We start from the raw sequence: 22,131 nt of genomic DNA, 5'->3' as shown, positions 1-22,131 counted from the left end.
TAGTTTGCGGTTCAAAAGAGGAATATTTTCCCCCAACTTGGAGCTATTTAAAGCTCTCTGAAGCATGTGCTATGTGGAAGTGCCCCCACACAGTTTTCTCTGAGGCAGAGTGCAAGGCAGGACACTCAGAGCTGAGGGATTGAAGGCAGGAGCAGCCGGAGCCTCCAGCATTGGCTGCAGCTCCTTGAAGGATTCCCATCCTGCTGCATTGCAGTTAGTCCTGACTCAGCACAAAGGATTCCGTGTCCTTAGTCTGAAATGGAACAAGAATGGAGGGTTGTTAAGTGCAGAAACCACCTCCTGTTCTTCATCCACACCACCGTGGCTTCTTCAAATATGTGGAAGTTGAGGAGGAGGGAAAATGAGAATATTATTGGCAAGAAGCTGATAATCATTATCTTAGATCCTGGTTTAGTTGGGTGACTTTTGAAGAGAAAGAGGTGCCTTCTCACTGTATTTTTTTGTGATAGAAGACCTCAGATCTGAGCTGGAAGTCTCTATGGGGCCTGGTGGCTCAGCTCAGGGTCCTGGGACGCTTTGTGTGGTCCTTGGAGCTTGCTGCCCTTCTCACCAGCAAGGCAAAACCTGGGGTGTGGGCTGAAGGCTTCCAGCAGCTACACAGGGAGCCAGCTCTGGCTCTTGAACTCCTGGATGAGCTGTGGTTGTTCTGGCAATGCCTCATGGCCGAGGGCTCTGGATCTGATCAGACACTGGCAGAGGTGGAAGCAGAGCAGCCATGGAGAAGAGCCCAGGAAATGTTTTTTTTTCTGCTGAATGCTGGTGCAGAGGAGGGAAGTTTTGGGTCTTTTTTATTATTTTGGGGGGTTTACCAACCATCGTGAGTGCTCTGTCCCACCTGGGCACCAGTCTGCACAGACTCTTTGTCCCTTCAGATAGAGCAGATGCAGCAGATGCTTTGACAGGCTTGCTCTCACCCAGAGGTTTGCCAAAGTTCGTGGCCCACAGCTGTGACTCCAAGGGGTTAAACACCCCATGTAGGTGTGGAAGGGAGAGGAGAGCCTCAGCTGCTCCCCATCTTCCTGAGAAGTGATGCCTTGCTGAGCCTCGTGGCCCTCCCAGCACGAAGTGTGGGCCCACCATGTCTGACCCCTCCTTGGAGGAGGATGATGAATGTCTGGCACCCATGTGCTGTGCCAGGTTGCAGTGGGAACCACAGACCTCAGCTTGCCAGGGCAGGAGAGGGTGATTAATTAACTGGGGATGGCCCAGATCGCGTCAAAGAGTTCTGCACTCCCAGGTTGCCCCTGCTGCCCCCAGCCAATGCAGCACCGAGGGGCTGGGGAGGGGGTGATGCCCTGGGCCAGCAGCAGCTCCCTGGTTTGGTGCCACCAGTGTGACTTGCTCTGCCAGGGTGTCTCCTGATGCTGAGGTGGTTTGGAGCCTCTCCCCGGGTCTCTCCCTGACCTAAGTCCCCTCATTGCTGAGTTAGCTGGAATTTCTGCGCCAGGAAGTTTTCTCACAGACAGGATGACTGGGAAGGTTCTGGTAAATACTGACCGTTATAACAGCGGCCAAACACCCTGGCACATGAGTTCTGCTCAGCCTCCAGGAAACAGGCTTTGCTGGAAAAGCCAGGATGAGCACTGCATGGTGCCAGCCCCAGCTCCTCCCACATCTGCTCCCACCACCCAACACCCGGACCAAGGCAAGCATTCCCAAACCACCCTCGAGCTGATCGTGAGATATTTCACCTTTTCAGCTAATTGAATTCAAGAGGATGAAAATCCCTTTTGGTTTCCACTGAAGTTTCCAAAGCCCGGAGAGAGAAGAGGAAGAGTCAGGAGAGAGAAGAGGAAGAGTCAGCATCGTGAGCTGTTTCCTGATGGTTTAAGTGACTCTTTACTCATAAGCTGTGGCTGAGGACAGCACATGGTAACATCTAAAAGTGGATGCAGCGCTCTCCCGGGATGACTCAGATATTTAGTACACAGAAGATAATTTTCCAAATGCTTACAAGCACTACATAGAAAGCCCAAGCCCATGCTGCTCTCCACGTCAGGCTGTTAAATGCTTAAAATGGGATAAACTCCCACAAAATGATTTGGTTGGTTTAAAGTGCTGAGGTGGGTTAGGTCGGTGCCGTGGGCTCCTCGGCCACCTCTCACCACAGCCAGGTGTGGCAGTGACTCAGGTTGGCGGTGATGCCTCAAAGCCCAGAGCACCAGCAGCAGGAGCTGACGTGCTCCTGGCCTGCTCGTCACAGGAGCCGCCAGGACACGTTCCTCTTTTGTGGGAGGAGAGCGCCGCGAGTGCTGGTCCAGCTCCAAGGGCTTGGAACGGGTTTAGGTGAATGATTAACATGAGTGGAAGGAGTCAGCGTGAGTTTCTCTGGTGAGGTCACGTCTTGACCTCACAAGCAGGTAGAGCCAGGATTGCTGGAGGAAAACAAGGGCGGGGATTTTCTCAGGTGTGCAGAGGGATACAGAGGGGATGGAACCAATGCAAGCGCATAATCCAGCTTGTCAATGCAGCCTGCAGCCCTCTCGGCCCCGGGGTTGCCACCTTTTCACAAGATTAGTAAATTCACTCTCCTGCCTGCAGATTTCCCCTTGACCCCACCCTCCTGTGTCACTCAGTGGTGACAGTGGGCTGAGCCCTCCCAACACTGTGGGAGAGGACTCAGGGAGTGCTGGCACACACCAAACTTGTTTAAATTCTCCCATCACTATTCCAGAGCTGCTGATTTTGTCTTGTTTTGAAGCACACTTCTAACCTTCTGACTGTAGCATTTTCCCTTCTGGCTGTAATCTCCTGTGTTGTGTGTCCAAACTGCCCTGCTGAGACTTGTCCCTCACTGCTGCTTCTGCAGTGACCAAATGATGGGACCGAACTCCCCAGTGCCACTCCTGGAGGGGGACAGTGCCAGCCGTGTTGGAGAAGTAGAGGTGATCCTGAGAAAGTCCATCCTGTCCTAGAGCAGGAGCAGGGATGGCTGAGGTGTGCAGGGATCCTGTCCTAGGGCAGGAGCAGGGATGGCTGAGGTGTGCAGGGATCCTGTCCTAGAGCAGGAGCAGGGATGGCTGAGGTGTGCAGGGATCCTGTCCTAGGGCAGGAGCAGGGATGGCTGAGGTGTGCAGGGCAGCCCAACCTGTGGGACAGAGAACGTGGACGTTGGGAGCTGCTCTTCTCCCACTGGGTCTCACTTCAGTCCCTGCCCTCATTTCTTCCCCTTCTGCATTTATAACTTCTGTTCCCTTCTGTGTTCAAGGAGTGTCCAGAGAGTGGGGAGTCTCCAAGAGTGAGTAAGAGGAGGCACAGCAGGTGACTGGGTCCCAGCTGGGTCCGGGTGGACACAGGGAAACCAAGAGGTGAGGGAGCCCCGTGACAAGTCAGTGGCCAAGTGAGGACATGGACCAGGTGCTCTTGGGCTGAGTGTGGCTCATACCACTGATCTGCATTTAGCCAGGGCTGGGAGGAACTCTGCCCCCTGAGCATTTCTCCTCCTATCTCTTTTAATGAAATGTGAATTTTTGCCTCAGGTTAACCAAAACAAGAATCTGACTGATAAATTAATGAAACTGTGAAGACCTCAATGAAAAACTCTGCAAGTAGAGGGTTTCCACTTTAGAGATGTGTCTGGGCATGGGGTGCAGCGTGGGCTGGGGGGGGTCACCTCCCACCCCTCCTCTCACTGCCTGCGTTGATCCCCAAAGGGCCCTTCCTTCCCTCTGTAAAATGGCAGGGAGTTGGAACTAATGGTCTTCTATGATCTTCTATGAAATGGTGTTGGGAGGTCTTTGGAGTAATCATGTTTCAAAAAAAGCAAATTATTGCTATCTGCTGCTGAGTAAGGCCAGAACAGATGACAGTACCTTTCATCGCCATCACCCTGAGTAGATTCAATTACTCGGGAATATTTAGTACTCAGCAGACTTTTTCAGACATTCCTGTATCACTGAGTCAACAATTTTAAAAGGTAGCTAGAGAAATACTAACATGAAATTGTCTTTTTTTAACAAAACTTTGGATCTGTTTTCTTGTGGCAGTTACAGAGCACAACACTGTCATTTTCACTTATTCCCAGTGTTTGCTTCCAAACAAGTGTTGGGAGTCCAGTTGTCCTTCGCAGGAGAGCTTAGTTTTGCATTGAGAGGCTTAAAATATCACTTGCAGGGATTCATCCAGCAAAAAGTCACGTCTGCTGCACATTTCTTCTATTTAGATACATATTTTAAACAGAGGGGCAGCACCGATCTCTGCTCTCTGGTGAGCAGTGACAGACAGGGAATGGCTGGAGCTGTGTCAGGGAAGGTTTAGGTTGGATATTAGGAAAAGGACCCAAAGGGTGGTTGGACACCGAACAGGCTCTCCAGGGCAGTGATCACAGCCCCAGGGCTGCCAGAGTTCAACAGCCATTTGGACAATGCTCTCAGGCACATGCTGGGATTGTTGGAGTGTCCTGTGCGGGTCCAGGAGCTGGACTTGATGATCCTTGTGGGTCCCTTCCAACTCAGGATATTCTCTGATTCTATTAGATCAGACACTTTTTGGCTCCCCTGACCTGGCTCCCAAGGTACTCAGACTGTAATGCTCAGGTTCTGGGCACTGTCTGCCCTTAGTTTGAATAAAATCAGAACATTAGTAAACCTTCTGATGCCCTTTAACTTACAGGAGTTTTCTGGGTAACACAGTCATGGCCACAGCTACAATATCTGTACACAACACCCTTGCTGCTTAGAACCACAAGCCCTTGCTGTGTTATTGTCTGAGTCAAGAGGAGACTTCCCCGAGCAACTGTTTGCTTGCCCTTGAAAACAAAGGCTTTTTCCAATTACACAACATCTAGGGAGGGAGGACAGAAAACCTGCTGTATCTGACTAAGCAGTATTGGGGATTCCAGACCTCACAGTGCCATGAGGATGTGGGGAGAACTGAGGTCCCCATTGAGGTCCTGGTGTCTTTTGTCATTGCTCACCCAGGAAGAGCACTGAGCACTCAGTGCATCAGGATCCTGTGCTCTCCCACGTGCTCTGAACACAGAGGAGCTCCAGCAGTGTGGTGGCTTAGCTGTAACATGTGAGTGGAGCCAGGAGACTCGATCATTTTCCTATGGAAACACAGGGAATGATGACTTCCCAGCTATTGCTGTGAAGACATGAGCTCAGCAAGGATGTGTGCTGGGTGGTCAGTGCTGCTGAGTCTCAGGCATGTGGGCTTCAGGGTGTTTTTGACTGGGAAGCATAAGGGACCAGATAAAGGTCTGCAGGGTCCAGACTGGCATCAGGGACTTGCTCCATTCAGCCTCAGTCAGATCACACAGATTCCCTGCTGCTGGTTTTCATTTCTGTCTCTGCTTCCCTCTGTGATACTGGAGCTTGGGAGGTGATGTATTGGACTTGGTCTTCCTGTAAGTTAAGACTAGAATTCTTTAGCTGGGAAACTTGAGGGGTAATAACAGGACTGTACATTCCCCATTCCATGACTCTGAATCTGAAAGGACAAATTAGCTCTGACAAGATCAACCCCAAGTTCCTCTTTCGCTCAGTTTCATCTGTTGTTTGCTCTCATGTCAGGGAGGAACAACCTTGCCTGTGATTCAGCACCTCTTGTTTACAGAGATCCCCTTTGATACACCAGGTGCACTCACGAGACAGTTACTAGTCTTTCATAGCCTGTGATGTGAGCTATCCCATGATCCTGCCTCTTCTCATGGCATGGAGATGAGCTGTCAAAATTTCCACCACCCTGAGGACGTGGGTGCAGACCTGGGAGATCTTAACCCTCACTGCGTGGGATCAGTTGGTTTTGGTTCAGCTGTTGTCCTTCTCCAGGAAGCCACAGCTGCCTTCACCCCACTGCTGTCCTGTCCAGGGCAAAGCTCCCCTGCCACAGCATGGTGGCTGATACTGGGGTTATGACATGTAACCACAAATATTTCATGTAGAAACAAGCCTTGTTTGTGTCAGAGGAGTAAAATCTTTCAACAGGGCAGGACACCCCTCCATATCCCCCAGGTCCTCTTGTTCCCCTGGCAGAAGAGCCCATCTGAAGGGCTTTGGTCACAAAACCCAGCAAAAGTTCAGCATGGAGTAGGACTTGGTGATCTTTGTGGATTCCTTCCAACTCAAGATATTTTATGATTCTACAAAATGACCCTGCATTCCTTTGCCTGTTACTGTTACAGGAGGTGCTGTTCGTAATATACCAGCTTCTGGGAACAACAAATTCCTTATTCCTCCTTATGAATGCCTTGTGGAACCCTTTTACTCTTTGTGGGAGCATAACTCAAAAAAGAAAAAAAAAATTCTGAAGGAAATCTCCAATGAGACAGTATCAGGTTCTTTGACTTCTGAGAACTGGCAGAGGAGTTCCTGGCTGTGACCTGAACTGGAACACAACAGAAACAACTCCAGAGGTTTCTGTTTCAGGAAAGCACTTAAAGATACGCTTAATTTCACACTGAATTTAGTTTACCCTCAGAGCAGTTCTGAGGCCATCTGTACTGAATACAGATGGCTTAAGGCTGCACTGGGTCAGAGGCTTGGATTAGTTCCTCCAAATGTTCAGCATGAAATGCATTCAGCTGAAGGATGTACACTTCAAAGGATGGAGAACCATACAATCACAGAATCCCAGGTTGGAAGGCACCTCCTGGATCATCTGGTCCAAACTTTCTTGGCAAAAGCACAGCCTAGACAAGATGGCCCGAACACAGAAAGAAGTTACTACTCATGAGTTAGTAGTGTTAGTAAAGTACTGGTCCAGCAAGGATTTTGTCTCAAGGCAAGTACACCGGGTAACATGTGGGAAAGGTGAGACAGTGCAAGGACATCCTCAAAAAAGCATGTGAGCAATGTGGTATTCAAGAGGACACTAATGACAACAAGGAAATGTTGAAACTCATTTGCCACCAGCAGCTGTAAGTAGAGTGCAACCGAGAAGGAATGAGGAGATTCCTGCCTCCAGAAAGTGATTGTACGTGTTTAAAAACAAATGTCAGGCAGAATTCCAGCACAGTGTAAACTACCAATGTTTCTCCTCTCCTTGTTTCCACTTAATGAGCTCCTAGGTTATGGAAAAACTTTAGCTAATTTTTCCCTAGTAATGTTGCATATTGTGCTGTCCATGTTTTCTGTGCCAGATCTCTGTCATTTTCCATGAAGTCTGATCCTTTTCAGTACCAACTTGTTGCTTTACCAGGAATTTCAAGCATCACTCCCTTCTGAGGTAATGGTTGTCAGGAGTGAAGGCTTGTGATCAGATGTAAGTTGTGCAGACGAAGTTGTACAAGAGCAGACACTACTGACAGCTGGGACTAGAGCCTTGTGAAGGTGGTTTGGAATAAAAAAGGGCAAAGTGCATGTAAAGAAACTAATGGAAAGCCCCCAGGAGTTTTCACAAAAGCTGGTTTTACCAGAGGAGCAGAAAAATAACTCTTAAGGGATTTCAGAAGTACAAGGAACAAAACCCAAGGGCAATGCTACAGGAAACGACAAAGTCCAGAAAAAAATCACTGTGTTATCCACCAGGAATGTTTTACATGGGATTTCCAATGGGTGTAAAATTCCATTGTGAAAAAGCACCTGTCCTAGTTTCTCTGACATCATTGGTCCTGATAAGAGCTCAGCAGAGGGCGATGGCTCTTCCCACCTCCCCATTGCCTCTTATCTCCCTGGAGAGAGATTTCAGACACATTTGAATAGAAATCTGTACCAGAAGGGAATTTTGAGAGGGCACCTGACCTAGAAACCGTCTGCATGGCAGGGTCAGTTCACTCTGTCTTTCTTGATTGTCCGAATTGCTTTTGGGAAACCTACAGACAAATACTCAGGAGTTTGAAAACAACCCCAAGGCTGAAGGCAGCCCCAAGGCTGAAGGCAGCCCCAAGGCTGAAGGCAACTCAGCTTGTGGTGCTGCTTTGGGTAAAAGGTGAAGACTTGCAGCAGAGCTGGATGCAGAGCCCTGATGTTTCATGTCCTCCACATGTTGATACTGCTGGCTGTGGCTGCCAGGAATTACCATCCACATTAATCAAATTTTTTTAATTTGAAGGGATAATTGCCAAGAGCAGTTACAGTACCACTCATTACCTTCCTTAGCAGACCTCTCTAGAAGTTCTCTCCTTGAATTAATACCACTTGCCAGCAGAGACATCCCAGGATACTGTTCCAAAATACAGTGAAATGCCTACATCAATTCAGAATCCTTTGAATACTTTAATGCAGGTTTTTAGCTGAGGAATGCTGCAACCTTACATTTTCCAAATGTGCACTGGTATCTCAGTCAGTGAATCATGAGCACTTCTGGAAATCTTGACTAACCCAACAGGCTCATGCTCAGCTAAAACATCATTGCTGAGGAGACTTGCTCGAGATTGTGATCTGTATGTGTAACAGCAGATCCCTTCTCTAAACAAACCGATGGATGTGCTGGATGTGTCAGCAGAATAGAATTAGGATCTTAACGAAGAAAAGACTAAAAATAGCTCAATTAGGAACAAAGCCACCCTGCAGCACTGCATATTAGGTCCACTTCTTTATGATGGGCTGATTTAAGTTCGGCAGAGTAGGAAGGATGGCCAGGGCACAGTCCCCAAACAGCCTGTTTGCTTTACCTTCACCAGATGTTACTGGCCAGAGCCTGGACTAGGATGTTGGACTTAACATGAAGCTGTGTCTGACTTGTCCTGGTATTTTTCCCCTGGTTCTGTGGGACAGGATGTCCTGGGAAGTGGGATAAGCTCTGACATCAGCATCCCCCAGATGTCAGGCCCCATGTCACTGCTGCCTCGTGTGAGCACAGGACGAGATTAGGTTGTACCAGCCAAAATGCTGTAACTCAGTTACTCTGTGTCTTCTCAGAGTTCCAAACGAAGATGGGATTGCCAGCACACAGACAGCACTGGGATTCGCAGATTCACTGGGACTCTAAAAGCCTTAGAAGTGTTTTTTTAGCTCTTGCCTCCCGCTGCTCCCAGACCATAAATCTTTGCGTAGGAAATTCCAGATGGGTGAGAGAAATGTAACCATCTGCCAATGTTCAAATATGGCAAGAGGAATCACTGCCTAGCTTATTAGACACTTACCTTTATCTCACGTACAGCATGATAACAGGGATTACTGAGTGGATGTTTCACCTTGGGAAGACAAAGCAGCTCTTCAGAGAAGTACGTTGCTGTGAGCTGGCACGGGCAAAATAGGTCCAATGCAAATGTATTAAAAATCTGAAAACTTGATTTCATTTGAACTATTCGGAAATGTCCTTGCTTTGGTTGAGGTCTGGTGGGGGTGGGGGTCACTTAAGCATTTTAAATAAGTCTGTGGTTCCTGTAAGTCTAAAACGGGATAAATTACTAAAGTTACGATCAAAATATAAAAAATGTCCCACCTGGTACCTGCTGGGATACTGCTCTGGAAGCTGTGAATCAGAGTGACCTTTTCACTGCTGGTTTCAGAGAAATCCTCCCTGGTTTGTTATGACCATCACATACCTACCATATATGGTTCATACAAACCTACCACAGCTCAGGCATGTCTGTGGGAGAAAGGCTCTCCCACGCCTGAGAACTTGGAATCCCGAGCTCAAAACATTTGTTTTAATTTAAGACCCCTGATGATGTGGGCAACAAATCAATCTGTGTCTAGAAACTGTTTTTTTCCTTCCTGGTCTCCCAGGGAATAGGGAGATCAAGAGATCTGAAAAGAGTATGTGGAAAGCTTGGAAAACCCCTGGTGTCCCACAACACAGACTAATTGACAACACAAGCTAATTGACTGAAGCAATTTGTCTCTCAGCAAGGTATTTTTGTTCACTAGTTACCGCTTTACATCTTAATTGTCAGTACCAACCCTATCAACTAAAACAGCCAGGGCCACAAAGTCACCTGGAAAACAGTCAGGCTTTCCAAGGCAGCCCAGTGAGAGAGATTTCCCTGATGATCAGTGGCCACTGGGTCTCCAAAACTTTTGTACTCTTGAAAATCTCGGCGCTACATCACGTGCAGCAGCCAGAGAAAGTGCCACTTCCTACAGTGGGTGAGGGATTTCCAAGGGATCCTCCACATTCGCAGGGCACACCAAGACACCTGACCGGGTCAGTAGGTCTGCAAGAGCCTTACTTAAGCAAGGAAAAGCAAGATTCTGCTTCCCAGTTTGCAACTATTTCCACTGACTTCAAGTGTTTAACGACACAGCCCAGCTGCTCCTTTGACCTAAATGTGAGTGAATGAATGTTGTCTCTCAAAAAAAAATCTGCAGTGAGTTGCACGCGAAAAACCCGGCAGAAAGTTCTTTGACACGCACCAACCCACAGACTTTAAACAAATACTGCTGACATGCTCAAGTACACCTTGATTAATGGCCCCTTCCTTTTGTGAGCAAACAGCACCAGGAGTAACTAAACCAGGTCAGGAACAACTGACAAACCCACTGCCAAACCACCATCGAATTCATGTAAAATGAGATACTCAGGGAAATGTTAGTGATACATCAGCAGATCTAGCTGAGTAGGTGAGGTAAGAACTGAGCACTGTGTGACTTGGAGTGCTGCCTGTCTGTTCTTTCTTACATTTCAAAAAACTAGAGGGTTAAGTTCTGCTATTCCCAAACATCACTTGTTTCAGCCAGAGAAGTTCAAAGAAGTAGGAAGCTTTATTGCATACTGATTTCTCCCTGCCTAGAGGTTCTGCTTTTGGCCAAGAAGGATCACAGAGAGGGCCTCAATTCATTCCAGTTACAGAAGATCCCAATTACTCTTAGGATTAAAGAGAATGAACAAAGAGATTGGCAGTCAGAGCAGGGCAGTGCTTTTGGAGTCCATGTCCTGGTAGGAATACCCATTTCAACCAGCGTACAACCATGCAGTTGGATTTGATGGTCTTCGAGGTCTTTTCCAACCTTAACAATTCCATGATCCTATGACCACTGTGCAGTTGCTGGCTTCCATGTCTGAATTTACCACAGCTCAAAGTTACAAGTCCTCATGCCGACTGAAAATCAAGTTCTAATCAACACTGTTTCTCCCCACTACACAAACAGCAGCATAACAGGGCCAGTGACACCCTGCAGACACCACGGGGCTGGAGCAGCAAGGGATCTTCTCAGTTAGGAGGGACAGCCATTCCCCAGGCTGCTCCTCCCCTCCCACATTCACCTACACAGTTCCTTCAGGAGTTCCTTCATGTCACTGGCCTCCAGCCTGTTAGACTAACAAATCAGGAATCACAAAGTAAAACAGTAGAAAATTAAGTCCTTTGCATCTGCAACAATGTGTAGGTTGCTACATAGGATGCTCTCAAGCCAAAGACTTAACACTTAATGTAAGAGATTCCCACCCCCCACCCAGTTGGAATCCTTGGCTCAAGTTTTTTAGACATGGAAAGAGAATATTTGTCTCCAAACTTAGGGAAGAATCAGGCGTAATAGGAATCCAGTGGATCACCTTCTTTAAAGGGAACACAAAACTGTGTGGAAAAAGACTGTCTGCTCCTTGGCTGACTTGGAATTCCTTACGTGATGTCCTTCTTTCTTGGGGGCCGGTGGATATTCCTCACCACGCACTTCACCATCCATTCGATTCCTTCGTTCACCCCTTTGCTAAGGAAGTAAGATAAGCAGATAAGGTTTTAAAATAAATCAACAAGTAGCAAACAAGAACAGAAACATGGTTCAGGCAAGCCCTGAGCCCTTACAAGAGAAAGGGAAGGGCTCTGCCCTGCAGTTATTTATTGCCATTACTGTGTTATTTCTCATACAGGCACACAATAGGGATCTGATTTCTTCTAACTCAGCATATAAACTCCATCCTTTATTTTTCTGGTGTCTGTACATGTCTACAACCAATTTAGTCACCGACTCTGTGGAAACCTTGGGATGAACAAGCATCAAACAAACCTGACAGCTGGTTTGAGGTTATTTTGCCACAAACCTCACATCAGTTGCATCAGATCTTCCAGTTGTGGTTCCATCTTTCTGTTAACTGTCTGTGCTGGGGCTGCCAAGCAAGTCACCACCTCGCTGGTCTGCACAGCTCCCCAGCCAGGACTTCCACAAGTTATTTATTGTTTTAGTGCAAGCTCAAACTGGAATTTTGAAAGGAAATTCCACACAGACCAAAACTTGAAGTGTTTTAAAAGGTTGCTTTTCACCTAATACTTCTCTTCCAGTCAATGCTTAACCATTGTTCTTCTGGTCACTCATCTGCTTAATGGCACGTGTTTTTTGTAGCAATGCAGACAACAGATTTTTTTCATGGTTTAAGAGGTTTTTTAAGAGGGTTTTTTTTGCAGTTGCTTGTATGATAACACAGATTTCTTGCTAGATTTAGAAGAAATCTCAAAGCTCTGGATTTAGCACAGGCAGAAATTCAGCCAGGAGTGTTTCTGCCATCTGGAACAGAACTTTCAATTTGCAACAAATAGCACTTTTCACTCAAAGAACTGAAAGTGTAACCAAAGTACTGCAAGATTCGAGGAGCAGTAGTGACGCTGAGATGTCAGGAATCCAGTGGGTTGGTCAAGGTCGTGGCGTGCAGCTGTGTACAGCCAGACTTTGGTCTGTTTTACTCATCAAATTTTAAACCAACGGGCGTCCCTTTGTAAGAACTCTCTTGGAGACTGTTACATTACCCACATCACAAAGCTCATCTGCACACCAAAGAATATGAAAGCAAGAGAGTAATTATGGCAGCAGCAGCAGCAGAGCACCCCCCATTTCTCTGGCAGTGGCATCAACAGCTGCATTTTCAACTGACTCCTTAACTTAAAAGCCAGGAGCTGCAGCAAGCCAGCACCTGCAAGGATTATTGTGTGTGGAGAAGTCCTGTTGCTCTCAGCCAGCAGTACATTTCCATGCGGTTTCACAGGCAGGATTTACTGAGGCAGTTACTGACCTGGTGCATGTCCAGGGTTCACACACAAGTCAGTGCTGGGAGGAAGCCCAGCTCCCTTTCAGGGGTTAGTAAATCCCATAATGCTGCTCTGTGTGTGACACCCCACAGCTGCTCAGTCAACCAAAACTCCATCCATTCTCATACTCACCCAGTCAAGGCTGAGCAGGCTTGAGTCAGGCAGTCTCTCTTCCCAATTTTGTTAATGCAGTCACTAAATGCTGTCTTGATGTCAGGTATTGACAGACAAGTCTGCAAAGGGAACCAAAGAAGAGCTTGCTTTCTGTGCTGCAAGAGATGGCGACCCTCTTCCACAACAAATCCTACCGTGTCTGCAGTCCTGCTTCGGTCAGGATGGCAATGCTGGGAGGTTAAAACCCCTCACCCACCAACACAGCAAATTCACCTCTTTACATTCCAAAAAAATTAACATATTCCTTTTTTCACTAAAGAGAATGCTGTTTGCACATTTGTGCACACATTTGCACACATTCCTGAAAATGAGCACAACCTGCACTCCCTCAGGATACTACTTCCAACCCACCCCATCATCACACACAGCTTCTGTCCACCAGGACACTACAACAGATTTACTATTTACAAAGGCTTCTGAAACACTGGACCTGCTGCAAGCCCAGCGGACTCTTTGCCAGCAGCCTGGGCACTCTCACAAAATGGCTTGGATGTGATTTTTTTCAAGTTCTCAGCACATTCCTTGCCACTACAGGCACAGCCACCCTGCACCTGTCTGTCTGCATTCAGAGGAATGCTGGCACCACTGAATGCAGCATGTTTTCTGATGCCTGATATCACTGTGCTCTTGACCCTCTGCAGGTCTTGAACTTCTGTGAGGCTTCCAGAAGGCTGCTGGGAAGTGGCTTTACCACACAAATCATTAAACCCCCCGATAAAAAAGTGCATTACTGACACAAATCGCAGCGTTACCACAAAAATCTGATTCTTAGAGCTATAAACACAACAAAAGCAAACCTGCCCTAGTGAAGTCTGGACCTGCACCTCCCTGAGCACACAAAGCAGCTACAAGAGAAATCACCAGCCTCTAGATCCTTCCCTGATCTCAGTGCTTGCTTTTTCCTCAGAAGTCCTGGATGAGCCATTTAAGCACTTCAGCTGGCCACGAGCCCACCTTTCCTCCTCTCTCTGCAAGGACATTCTGTACCTTCAACATGGCTCAAATATGTGCTTTGACCCATCCATGAGGCCCAAATACACGCTTTGGACAAGTTTACAAATTTACACAAATGCCAAATTGGACCCTTGTGGGTCCTGAGGATCGGCCAAGCAGATGTGATCCCTGAGAGAACAGAAATACGGAAATTAGTGATACCAGCCATTTATTTTGCAAATCCCTGGTTCTGGAGAAATTAAATACAAGAAACTTCCATGGAGATAACCATTCAACAAGTAAGCAGGTTTCACTGCTTATAAATAAGAAGGGTTCTTAAGAAATGCCTTGAGAGGAGTTTAACTACACCCAGTTCATCCACTGTCCTCGACTCCATCAGTTGTGCAACTTTTGATGACTGTACTTTCTTATGACCTCAAGTTGCATTTCAAACTTGCCCTTTCAATGAATGACCTGGAAATCATATCCAAAAATGTTACTGACATCACTGCACCAAATTCCTAACAATTTAGTTCAAGATTTCTGCCAAGTGAAAAAGGCTCAGTTCATATGAATGAACTGTCACTCACAGGAAAAATAGCTAATTTTAAAAAAACCCAAATACTGACTTTAGAGGGAGTCAGACTGGACTTGGGAGTGGGAATTCATACCAGCAGGTCTGGAAGATGGGCAAGAGACAACAACCAACCAACCATTCTCTATGGGTTTGTAAAACATGCTGCTTTAGTCTGGTATGGCATTCACTGCCCAGTAAGAAAGGCAGGTCCAAGTGCCTCCTGGTTTAAGCCACAGCTCTGGACAAATCAATTACCCAACAAATGGGAAGGTGGAAGAGCTGCATGTCAGTAATTTGAACTATTTTTTATATCTTTGTTTCTTTTCAGTCAATGAGAACTTAGCAGCAGGAAGACTAACTCTCAAGGCAGCTGAAACTGAGCAAATGTTTTCTGAAATATAGTTTAAGCTTTAAGTTTATTATCATTGTATAACAACTTCCCCTTTTCTGAATGATCACACATTTTAAAATATTTCTAAAATAAATATGAAAGTGTTCAAGGTAGGAAATAGCAATAGACAGTAGTCAGACTGTCCTTGATTTCTACTTGCATAGGCAAAGCAATCAGGCAACGAACATCCCCAAACCAGCTGGCAGACCAGCACACCTGCACACACCCAGGAGCACAGAGAACCCACATCCTTCACCTCACCCATCCTTTGAGAGTCTGGTTTTCCCAGTGCAGCTTACAATTATAGCCTTTTTTTCCTCCCAGTATAATCCACTGTCATCACCTCCCTTTCCCACCCTCTGGTGTAACCATGGCCTGCCCCACTTCCCACAGAACTGTCCAGCCATGGCTCTCTCCATGGAAACTTGCATCAGAGTTTTGCTCCTGAGGAGAGTCTGCACCTTTCACATTGTTGCAGCAGGGTGCCACTGCATCACAACACCACTCCTGTGCTGTGGAATAACTTTTTCCCCTCTAGATGCAGTAGAGCAACACAGCAGAGGGACAACACCAATGTTGACAAGCCTTGTTTTAGTCTTTGAGGGGAAGCCACAAACTGGAATCTCATCTTACAGCAGAGGATGAGGCAGATTATCTGTCACTCCAGCAAGGGGCACCTGAGCTTCTCATGCTCAGGGGAAAATGTCAGCTGGGGCTTCCAAGTTCCCCTTGTCTCCCAAGAGAGACCTCCCCAGACACATTACAAAATATTTATTTACAGATGTGTTTTGTTTCTCAGCTGAAACCACGTAACTCAAAAGCTTGACCTGTGACCACATCAACAGTGCCCATTACAATAACACAACCCACAGTGACCTTTCAGGAGCTGGTTTGGAGGAACCTCACACAACACATGACAAACCATATTTCCATCTCAGCTTCCCCAAAATAACACTGTAAGACATCTTTTCATGAAGGCCCCTCAAGGTATAATACAGCCAGGACTAAAGCAAATTCTTTTTATCAACTGGGTTCGGAACAGCATTACCCAAATTAAGACTCATCAATTGCTCACCTAAAAATCTATCAAGCAGCAAGGCAAGTTTTAGCCAAAAAAGGGTAGAGTCTATCCATTCATCAAAGACAATGCTGCTGCTTGGTCTCCTGTCAGGATAAAACCTTACAGGATAAAACCTCAAGTGCAGCCTCTTCAGACATCTCAAGAGTAATCAATCACCAGAATGGAACTAAAAGAGAAACAACAGGAATGTGAACAGCCCATTCCATAAAGAGTCTGAATTGGTATTTTGCAGTCTGTTGAATGTATTTCATCCCCTGATATGACCAAATACCACTTGTGTTTGGCAGTGCTGAGAGGATACAATGAACCTTGGGGTAGTGGTGCCTGTTCACAGCAGAATTCTTACACCTCATGCAAATTCAAGTATTGAGTCAGAACTTTTGTTATCTTACTGGGAGGTATGTAAACTTCACAAAAAACCCCAAGTATGTCAGATGTTCTACTTCTGATGTATTTGCTGGCCTCTCTATAAATAGTCACCATCCAGAATTATCATTCACCTGCAAATCCCAGCAAGATTAACATACCACTCATCTTCCCTTATCGTGGTCCAGGATAGAGGAATGCTGGTGAGAATTCCCTACTACAGTTACATGTCTGGAGATCCAGAGCAGAAAAATCTCTACCAATGACAATCCCTTAATGTTCAGTTTTATTCCAGAGGTCTTCCATTCTGCTACACTGGAAGAAGAGAACCAGGCCACCAAGTTTTCTAACCCTTGCTTAAGTGAATCTGAATAGCTACTGAAAAATAAGCTATATCCCCTCAATGATTTGCTAACAGCACTGATGTCTCCGCTGTGTGCATATCCAAGATCAGACTGCAGGAGTGAACCTCAAAACATCCAGTTTAGGTATTTGTTACAAACAGGGAAAGCCCCATTGGGTTTAGCTTTGCTAATCTCTTGTTGCAGTTCTACCACTGCATAAAGGCACTAAGTCAGTGGGCTGGTCTTGGACCCTCCAGAAGGGGCAGGAAGTCAATTAGTTTTTATCTTGAGAGCCTGCTCCAAATACCTCTTTCTAGTCATTTAAAGAAGTCCACTTGTTCAGTTATTTGTCTTTAGTCTGACTAGAGTGCCAGAAAAGCCAGGGTCTGCAGTGTGCCCATAACAAAACATGCATATACAGCCACAAGGAAAACGGGAACAGCTTTCCAGCTCTAAAGGCAAGAGTGCAGGCTGCTCCCTGCAGCACAGCTCTAGTGTTGCATGGAAATATGAGAGTTAATATTCTGGTTTCCACACAGAAAAGACAATTTTCCCACATCCCAGAGACCACAGCGAAGTCAGGACCACAAATCAGGAGTTCTGTCTCAGTCTCATGCTGTGTTTTACATGGAACTACATTTCTCTTAATTCCATGACTAGATATTCCCTTAGACAATCTCATGATCATCCAAAACTCAATCTGTTGTGTTGTACATGTGAAGTGTAACCAAATCCTCCTGTAAAGCCAAAGTGATTTCTGTGCAAGTCTCAAGTACTTCCCACAAGTGCAATCACTTGGACAAGTGTAAAGTCCAGGGGAAGAAGGTGAGAAGTATTTGCATACTTTGGAACAGACACTGATCCCAACTGCCAGGGCTGGTGCTCCAAATCCTATTGGAAGCCTCTGGCTCCATCTAGAGATGAATCACTGGAGCTGCAGTCCTGGAATTCCAGGTACACCGCAGGGGGAAGCAGGAGGAACACACGGAAAACACCATGACCACTTTAGGCACTCTCTTCCCTTTTTTCCATTCCAGAGGAGAGGAGGATGGCCCTGGATGGGTCACCTAAACACTGTACCACCCACGAACGTGGCAAATCCAAACCATGACCTTTGCAGTTCGGATGTGCTGGAAATAATTTAAATCATATTGCAAATCCAAACCAAGACCTTTGCAGTTTTGGATATGCTGGAAAGAATTTAAATTATGTTACCAGAAAAGAGCGTTCCTCGTCATTCCCTGCTGAGATAGATGGAATGCCTTAGGACAAACAAATGTTTCATTGAACAGATCTTATCAAGTTGTGGGAGAAGGATGATAATGCCTCACATACATTTGTTGTGCTGTTCCTGGGTTTTAAAAGAGCAGCATAAACAAAGTGCACTAAACATTTATTTTTTTTTTCTGAATAAACAGGAAAAAACCAGTATCAATATACCCAGTCACGGTATGAGAAAGACCAACCATAGCTATGCAGTTTGGTCTGTTTACATAAAGAGTTCAGAACTATGTGCCTGTAGGAAGCTCATTTGTGTCACTGGAAAAAAAACCCAACTAAATTCAAAGCAAGTATTTCCCATGGCAGCAAAATCCCATAGGATCAGCCCAGGAATGCAGCACAAATTTAACACGAATGCAGAGCTCACCTTTCCAAGGCTTATTTGCTCATTTATTAAAATCTGCAAGAATCTTACCTCTACATCCTGCTTGTTGGCCAACACCAGAATGGGAACCCCTTCCAGAGCTTCGCTGGTAATCATCTTCTCTACAAAGCACAGAAATAAAATCAGAGGTTTAGCCAGTTCTGAAGTTGTACAGACGCATGGCACAGACTATCTGGACAGAGGGATGAAGCCAGAGGCTCCTTCTTGCATTACAGTTTCATTTGATACAACCTTTTGGGTCAATTTTCTTCACACTGTACTCACCAAAAGCTCTTTTAGACTCTGAGAGCCTCTCCTCATCCGTGGAGTCAATAACGTAGATCACGCCGTGAGATTCAGCGTAGTACTGCAAGGAGAACACAGAGCTTGGTGTCCATCCACTGCGACCGTTTCTTCCTCTTCCTGATTTTATTTTAATTTGGTAAAATTTTGGTACACACGGAAGAGATCAGCCAGTTAGAGCCAGCTGTTTCCAGGGTGTGTCTCTGGGAGAGAATGGAGGCAAACAGAATGTGCTGCCTGTTCTGTTTGCTCAATACACCAGGTGAGAAAGCTCACCTGTGTCCCCCCAAAGCTTATCTCTATGGCACAAGCCCCAGGTATGGGTTGGTAATTGCCGTCTGTAAGCAATAATGCAAGTATTAAGTATTATCTTAGCTCATCTTGTACAGATATAGTTGAATCTCTGAAAAAGTGTTGATGCTAAATACTGGGGTTACAAATAAGTCTGTGTGATTACCAAATGATAGTACTGGTTCAGTTCTAAAACAGACAAAACCACGTCTAAAATAAAACACAGAATGGTTTGGGTTGGAAGGGACATTAAAACTCATCCAGTTCCAACCTCTGCCAGGGGCAAGGACACCTTCCACTAGACCAGGTTGCTCCCAACCCTTTCCAACCTGACCTTGAACACTTCCAGGGATGGGGCAGCCACAGCTCCTCTGGACAAGTTGCATAAATAAAATAAATTAAAATAAAATAAACCCACATCTCTAACCTTGTCCCAAAGTGACTGCAGTTCCTCCTGCCCGCCAAGATCCCAGAACATCAGCCGAGTTTTGCCAACATCAATAGTACCAACTAGAGGGAAAGAAGGAAAGACAATCCAGTGAAAACTGGAGGTGTTGTAAAGCACAAACACCTGCAAACCCCACTGAGAAATCCGAGGCAGGATAGGTTTGTAGGGGAACAAATCACAGGAAGTGGTTATTTGCAACAACAGAACAAAACCTGCACAGTGACCACAAATATAAAGTCATACCATGTAAATAATATCAGAATTGGACCAAAGAATGAACTCCAGTAAAATTTAGCTGGAGCATAGCACTGAAACGGGGTTCATGGGGTTTTTACACTCCTAAGCTAAGAAAGCCTATTTTATTCTCTACAAAAAGACCTGGGCAGTTGGGAGGTACAGTCTCTGCTTCCAGGAACTATTCTGCCCTTGTCAATTCTTAAATATTTCAAACAAGAATCAGCTGTTGTCCAACTGTGCAGGAAAGCTGAAAAAATTCCAGATGGATTTACTTACTGTTTAAGCCTACAGTGGTTGTGATTTTGGACAAACTCATCCCTTTGTAGTTCTTGTTAAATCGGGTTTTAGTTTGTTCAAGGAAGGTCTGAAAAGGAACGAGACAAAGTATTTACTGCCAAATATTTTACTTGCTGAGACAATCCTACCCCAAACCTGCCTTTTAATTTCTGCACAATCCTGCTAGAGCAGATACTGTCCTACCTAATTCTGGACAAACCACTCTCCTTGCTCCATATTTTAGCAAGGAAAGAAGGGATCATAGGTGATTATGGGATTACCAAAGCCTCAGCCACATCCCTGAAAGCCTGTGCTAAATTTAAGTACTGGGGGAAAGTTGATTGTTCGGTGTGACAGCACTAAAATAACTCATGATACGGCTGAAGAAAGATTGACCTGTGATGGAAGATTTATCTCTGGAGGCTGTTTAGGATTGTGTGTGCCCTCCACAGGGTGATAAACAGCACTTACAGTTTTACCAGCATTGTCCAAACCCAGGATCAGGACACAGTACTCATCCCTCTGGAACATGTATTTATAGAGCCCTGACAGCAGTGTATACATCCTGCTCCTGCAAAAAAATGCCAGGAATTCATTAACAAAGAGGTCATTCCCAAAAGCCTCTCATTCCCAACCCCAGACAAATAAATGACGTTGCTCTTTCATCAGGAACTCTCACATTTGGGTAACCCCAGGAAAAATCACAGATTCGAGAGAGACCATGAAAATGGCTCAAGATCAAGTTTTCAAATGCACACGAGGGAGGGATTATCTTCCAAAGGGCTGAAGCTCTGTGTCTGCACACAGTGCCCAGCACCTGCTGCAAACTCAGCTCTCCCTTGACAACTTTGTTTCTCAAAGGGGAGCTGAGGAAGACTTTGAACACCCCTTGCAGTAAATGTAAGACCCACAGAAAACAAAGTGAACCTCATACAAATACACAGAGCAGGTATTTTTAAGAAAGAATGCACAGGCCAGTCTCCCCTCCTTGTTCCCAATCCCTACAAAAGCACTGTGGGGTCTCTATTGGCTGAAGTGAGTGCAGAGCATCCTAAAGGCACATAATTTCTCTTCTTAATTTCAGCCTTATCCAGCAACAGCCTTATGTAGTGGCACCCACCAAACAGTGCTTTGTCATCTCACAGACCAGACACATGAGCTGCCCAGCAAAAAACCACAAAGCTGAGAATCAAAGCAACACCAGCACCTGCAGAAGCCCACACTTGTGTTTTCAGTTGCTGGATTTGCACACACAAGGCAGAGAGGCTTTGCAGGAAGCACTGCCACCAAGTGCTCCAGCTGACTCACATGCCATTGCAACAACTCCCCTGTTCAAACACAGATAAAGGGAACCTCAAGGCAGAGACTCTGAGAGGCAGCTGCCTCTGAGCAAGTGCGTGGTTAAGCGATCGCTTTGAAGTCAAACACCGTCACCTAAAGGGAAATAAAAGCGCTCCAGGGCAGGAATCGGGGGTTTCATGGTAAGGGCACCTCAGGGCGGGGGGGCTTGATCCGCACAGGTGGGATCGGGACCCTTCACCTCCAGCTGTGCGAGGGGGGAGCTCCTGCCGTCCCCGACATGATCCAGGGTGTACCCGACCTCCGGTCCGCTCCTCTGTGACCCGAGAGATCCCCCTATATCCAGGAGATCCCTCTCCTCCTTCCCTGTCACAGCCTGACAGGGGTGAAGGCGCACACGGGCCCTCACCGCCATTTCCCCCTCACGGCCCAGCGCCAAGTCCCGGCCCGGCAGGTCCGCCCCAAGCCCAGCCGTGCCCCCGCCGCTGCCGCTGCCGCTGCCGCGCGCGGGGGGGGGGGGTGGGGGTCCGGGCCCCGAAGCCGGAGGCTGCTGCTCCTGCCCCGGCGCCGGCGCCGCCGCCGCCGCCGCGTCTCACGACTACCCAGCACCGCCAACCGCCGCCATCCCGCGCGCGGAGCTCTGGGAATTGTAGTCCCGGCGCCTCTGTCGGGTCGGCGCTGGAAGTCTCGGTGGACTACAACTCCCAGAATGCACAGCGACACCACCCTCCCCAGCTCTAACGTGCTGACGCGTTGGCGGAAGTGGACGCGCCGTACCCGGAAGTGGTGAGTGCCATGGCGGGTGTCATGGCGGCGGCTTGCAGGGCTTAGCGCTGCTGAGGGAGGAGCGGGGCCGCCGGGTCGGCGGCGGCGGCCGGGGCGGTGCTGCAGCCCCCGGGAG

General features: G+C 46.8%; 1 protein-coding gene across 4 annotated transcripts; it reads right to left on the bottom strand.

Annotated features, from left to right (window-relative positions):
* Positions 1 to 165: 165 nt before the first annotated feature.
* Positions 166 to 21,882, bottom strand: ARFRP1 (ADP ribosylation factor related protein 1). Of its 4 annotated transcripts, none has more exons than XM_017833272.1 (8): positions 21,795 to 21,882; positions 20,403 to 20,505; positions 19,932 to 20,019; positions 19,398 to 19,480; positions 18,662 to 18,743; positions 18,428 to 18,498; positions 12,998 to 13,098; positions 10,592 to 11,555 (listed from the first exon to the last, which is right to left on the bottom strand). In XM_017833272.1, the coding sequence occupies exons 2-8, from the start codon at positions 20,493 to 20,495 to the stop codon at positions 11,468 to 11,470; spliced, it is 606 nt and encodes a 201-aa protein (XP_017688761.1). In that variant the 5' UTR covers positions 20,496 to 20,505; positions 21,795 to 21,882; the 3' UTR covers positions 10,592 to 11,467. The 4 variants fall into 4 exon arrangements, with proteins under 4 accessions (XP_017688763.1, XP_017688761.1, XP_017688762.1 ...); XM_017833273.1 differs by having other exon boundaries at positions 20,403 to 20,502; positions 21,792 to 21,856; XM_017833274.1 differs by lacking the exons at positions 10,592 to 11,555; positions 21,795 to 21,882 and adding an exon at positions 166 to 253 and having other exon boundaries at positions 20,403 to 20,502.
* Positions 21,883 to 22,131: the final 249 nt, after the last annotated feature.

This window comes from Lepidothrix coronata, unplaced genomic scaffold, assembly GCF_001604755.1.
Source record: "Lepidothrix coronata isolate B3197 unplaced genomic scaffold, Lepidothrix_coronata-1.0 Scaffold212, whole genome shotgun sequence".
NCBI lineage: Eukaryota > Metazoa > Chordata > Aves > Passeriformes > Pipridae > Lepidothrix > Lepidothrix coronata.
The sequence above is the reverse complement of the archived record's forward strand: the minus strand, read 5'-3'. Positions and strand labels throughout refer to the sequence as shown.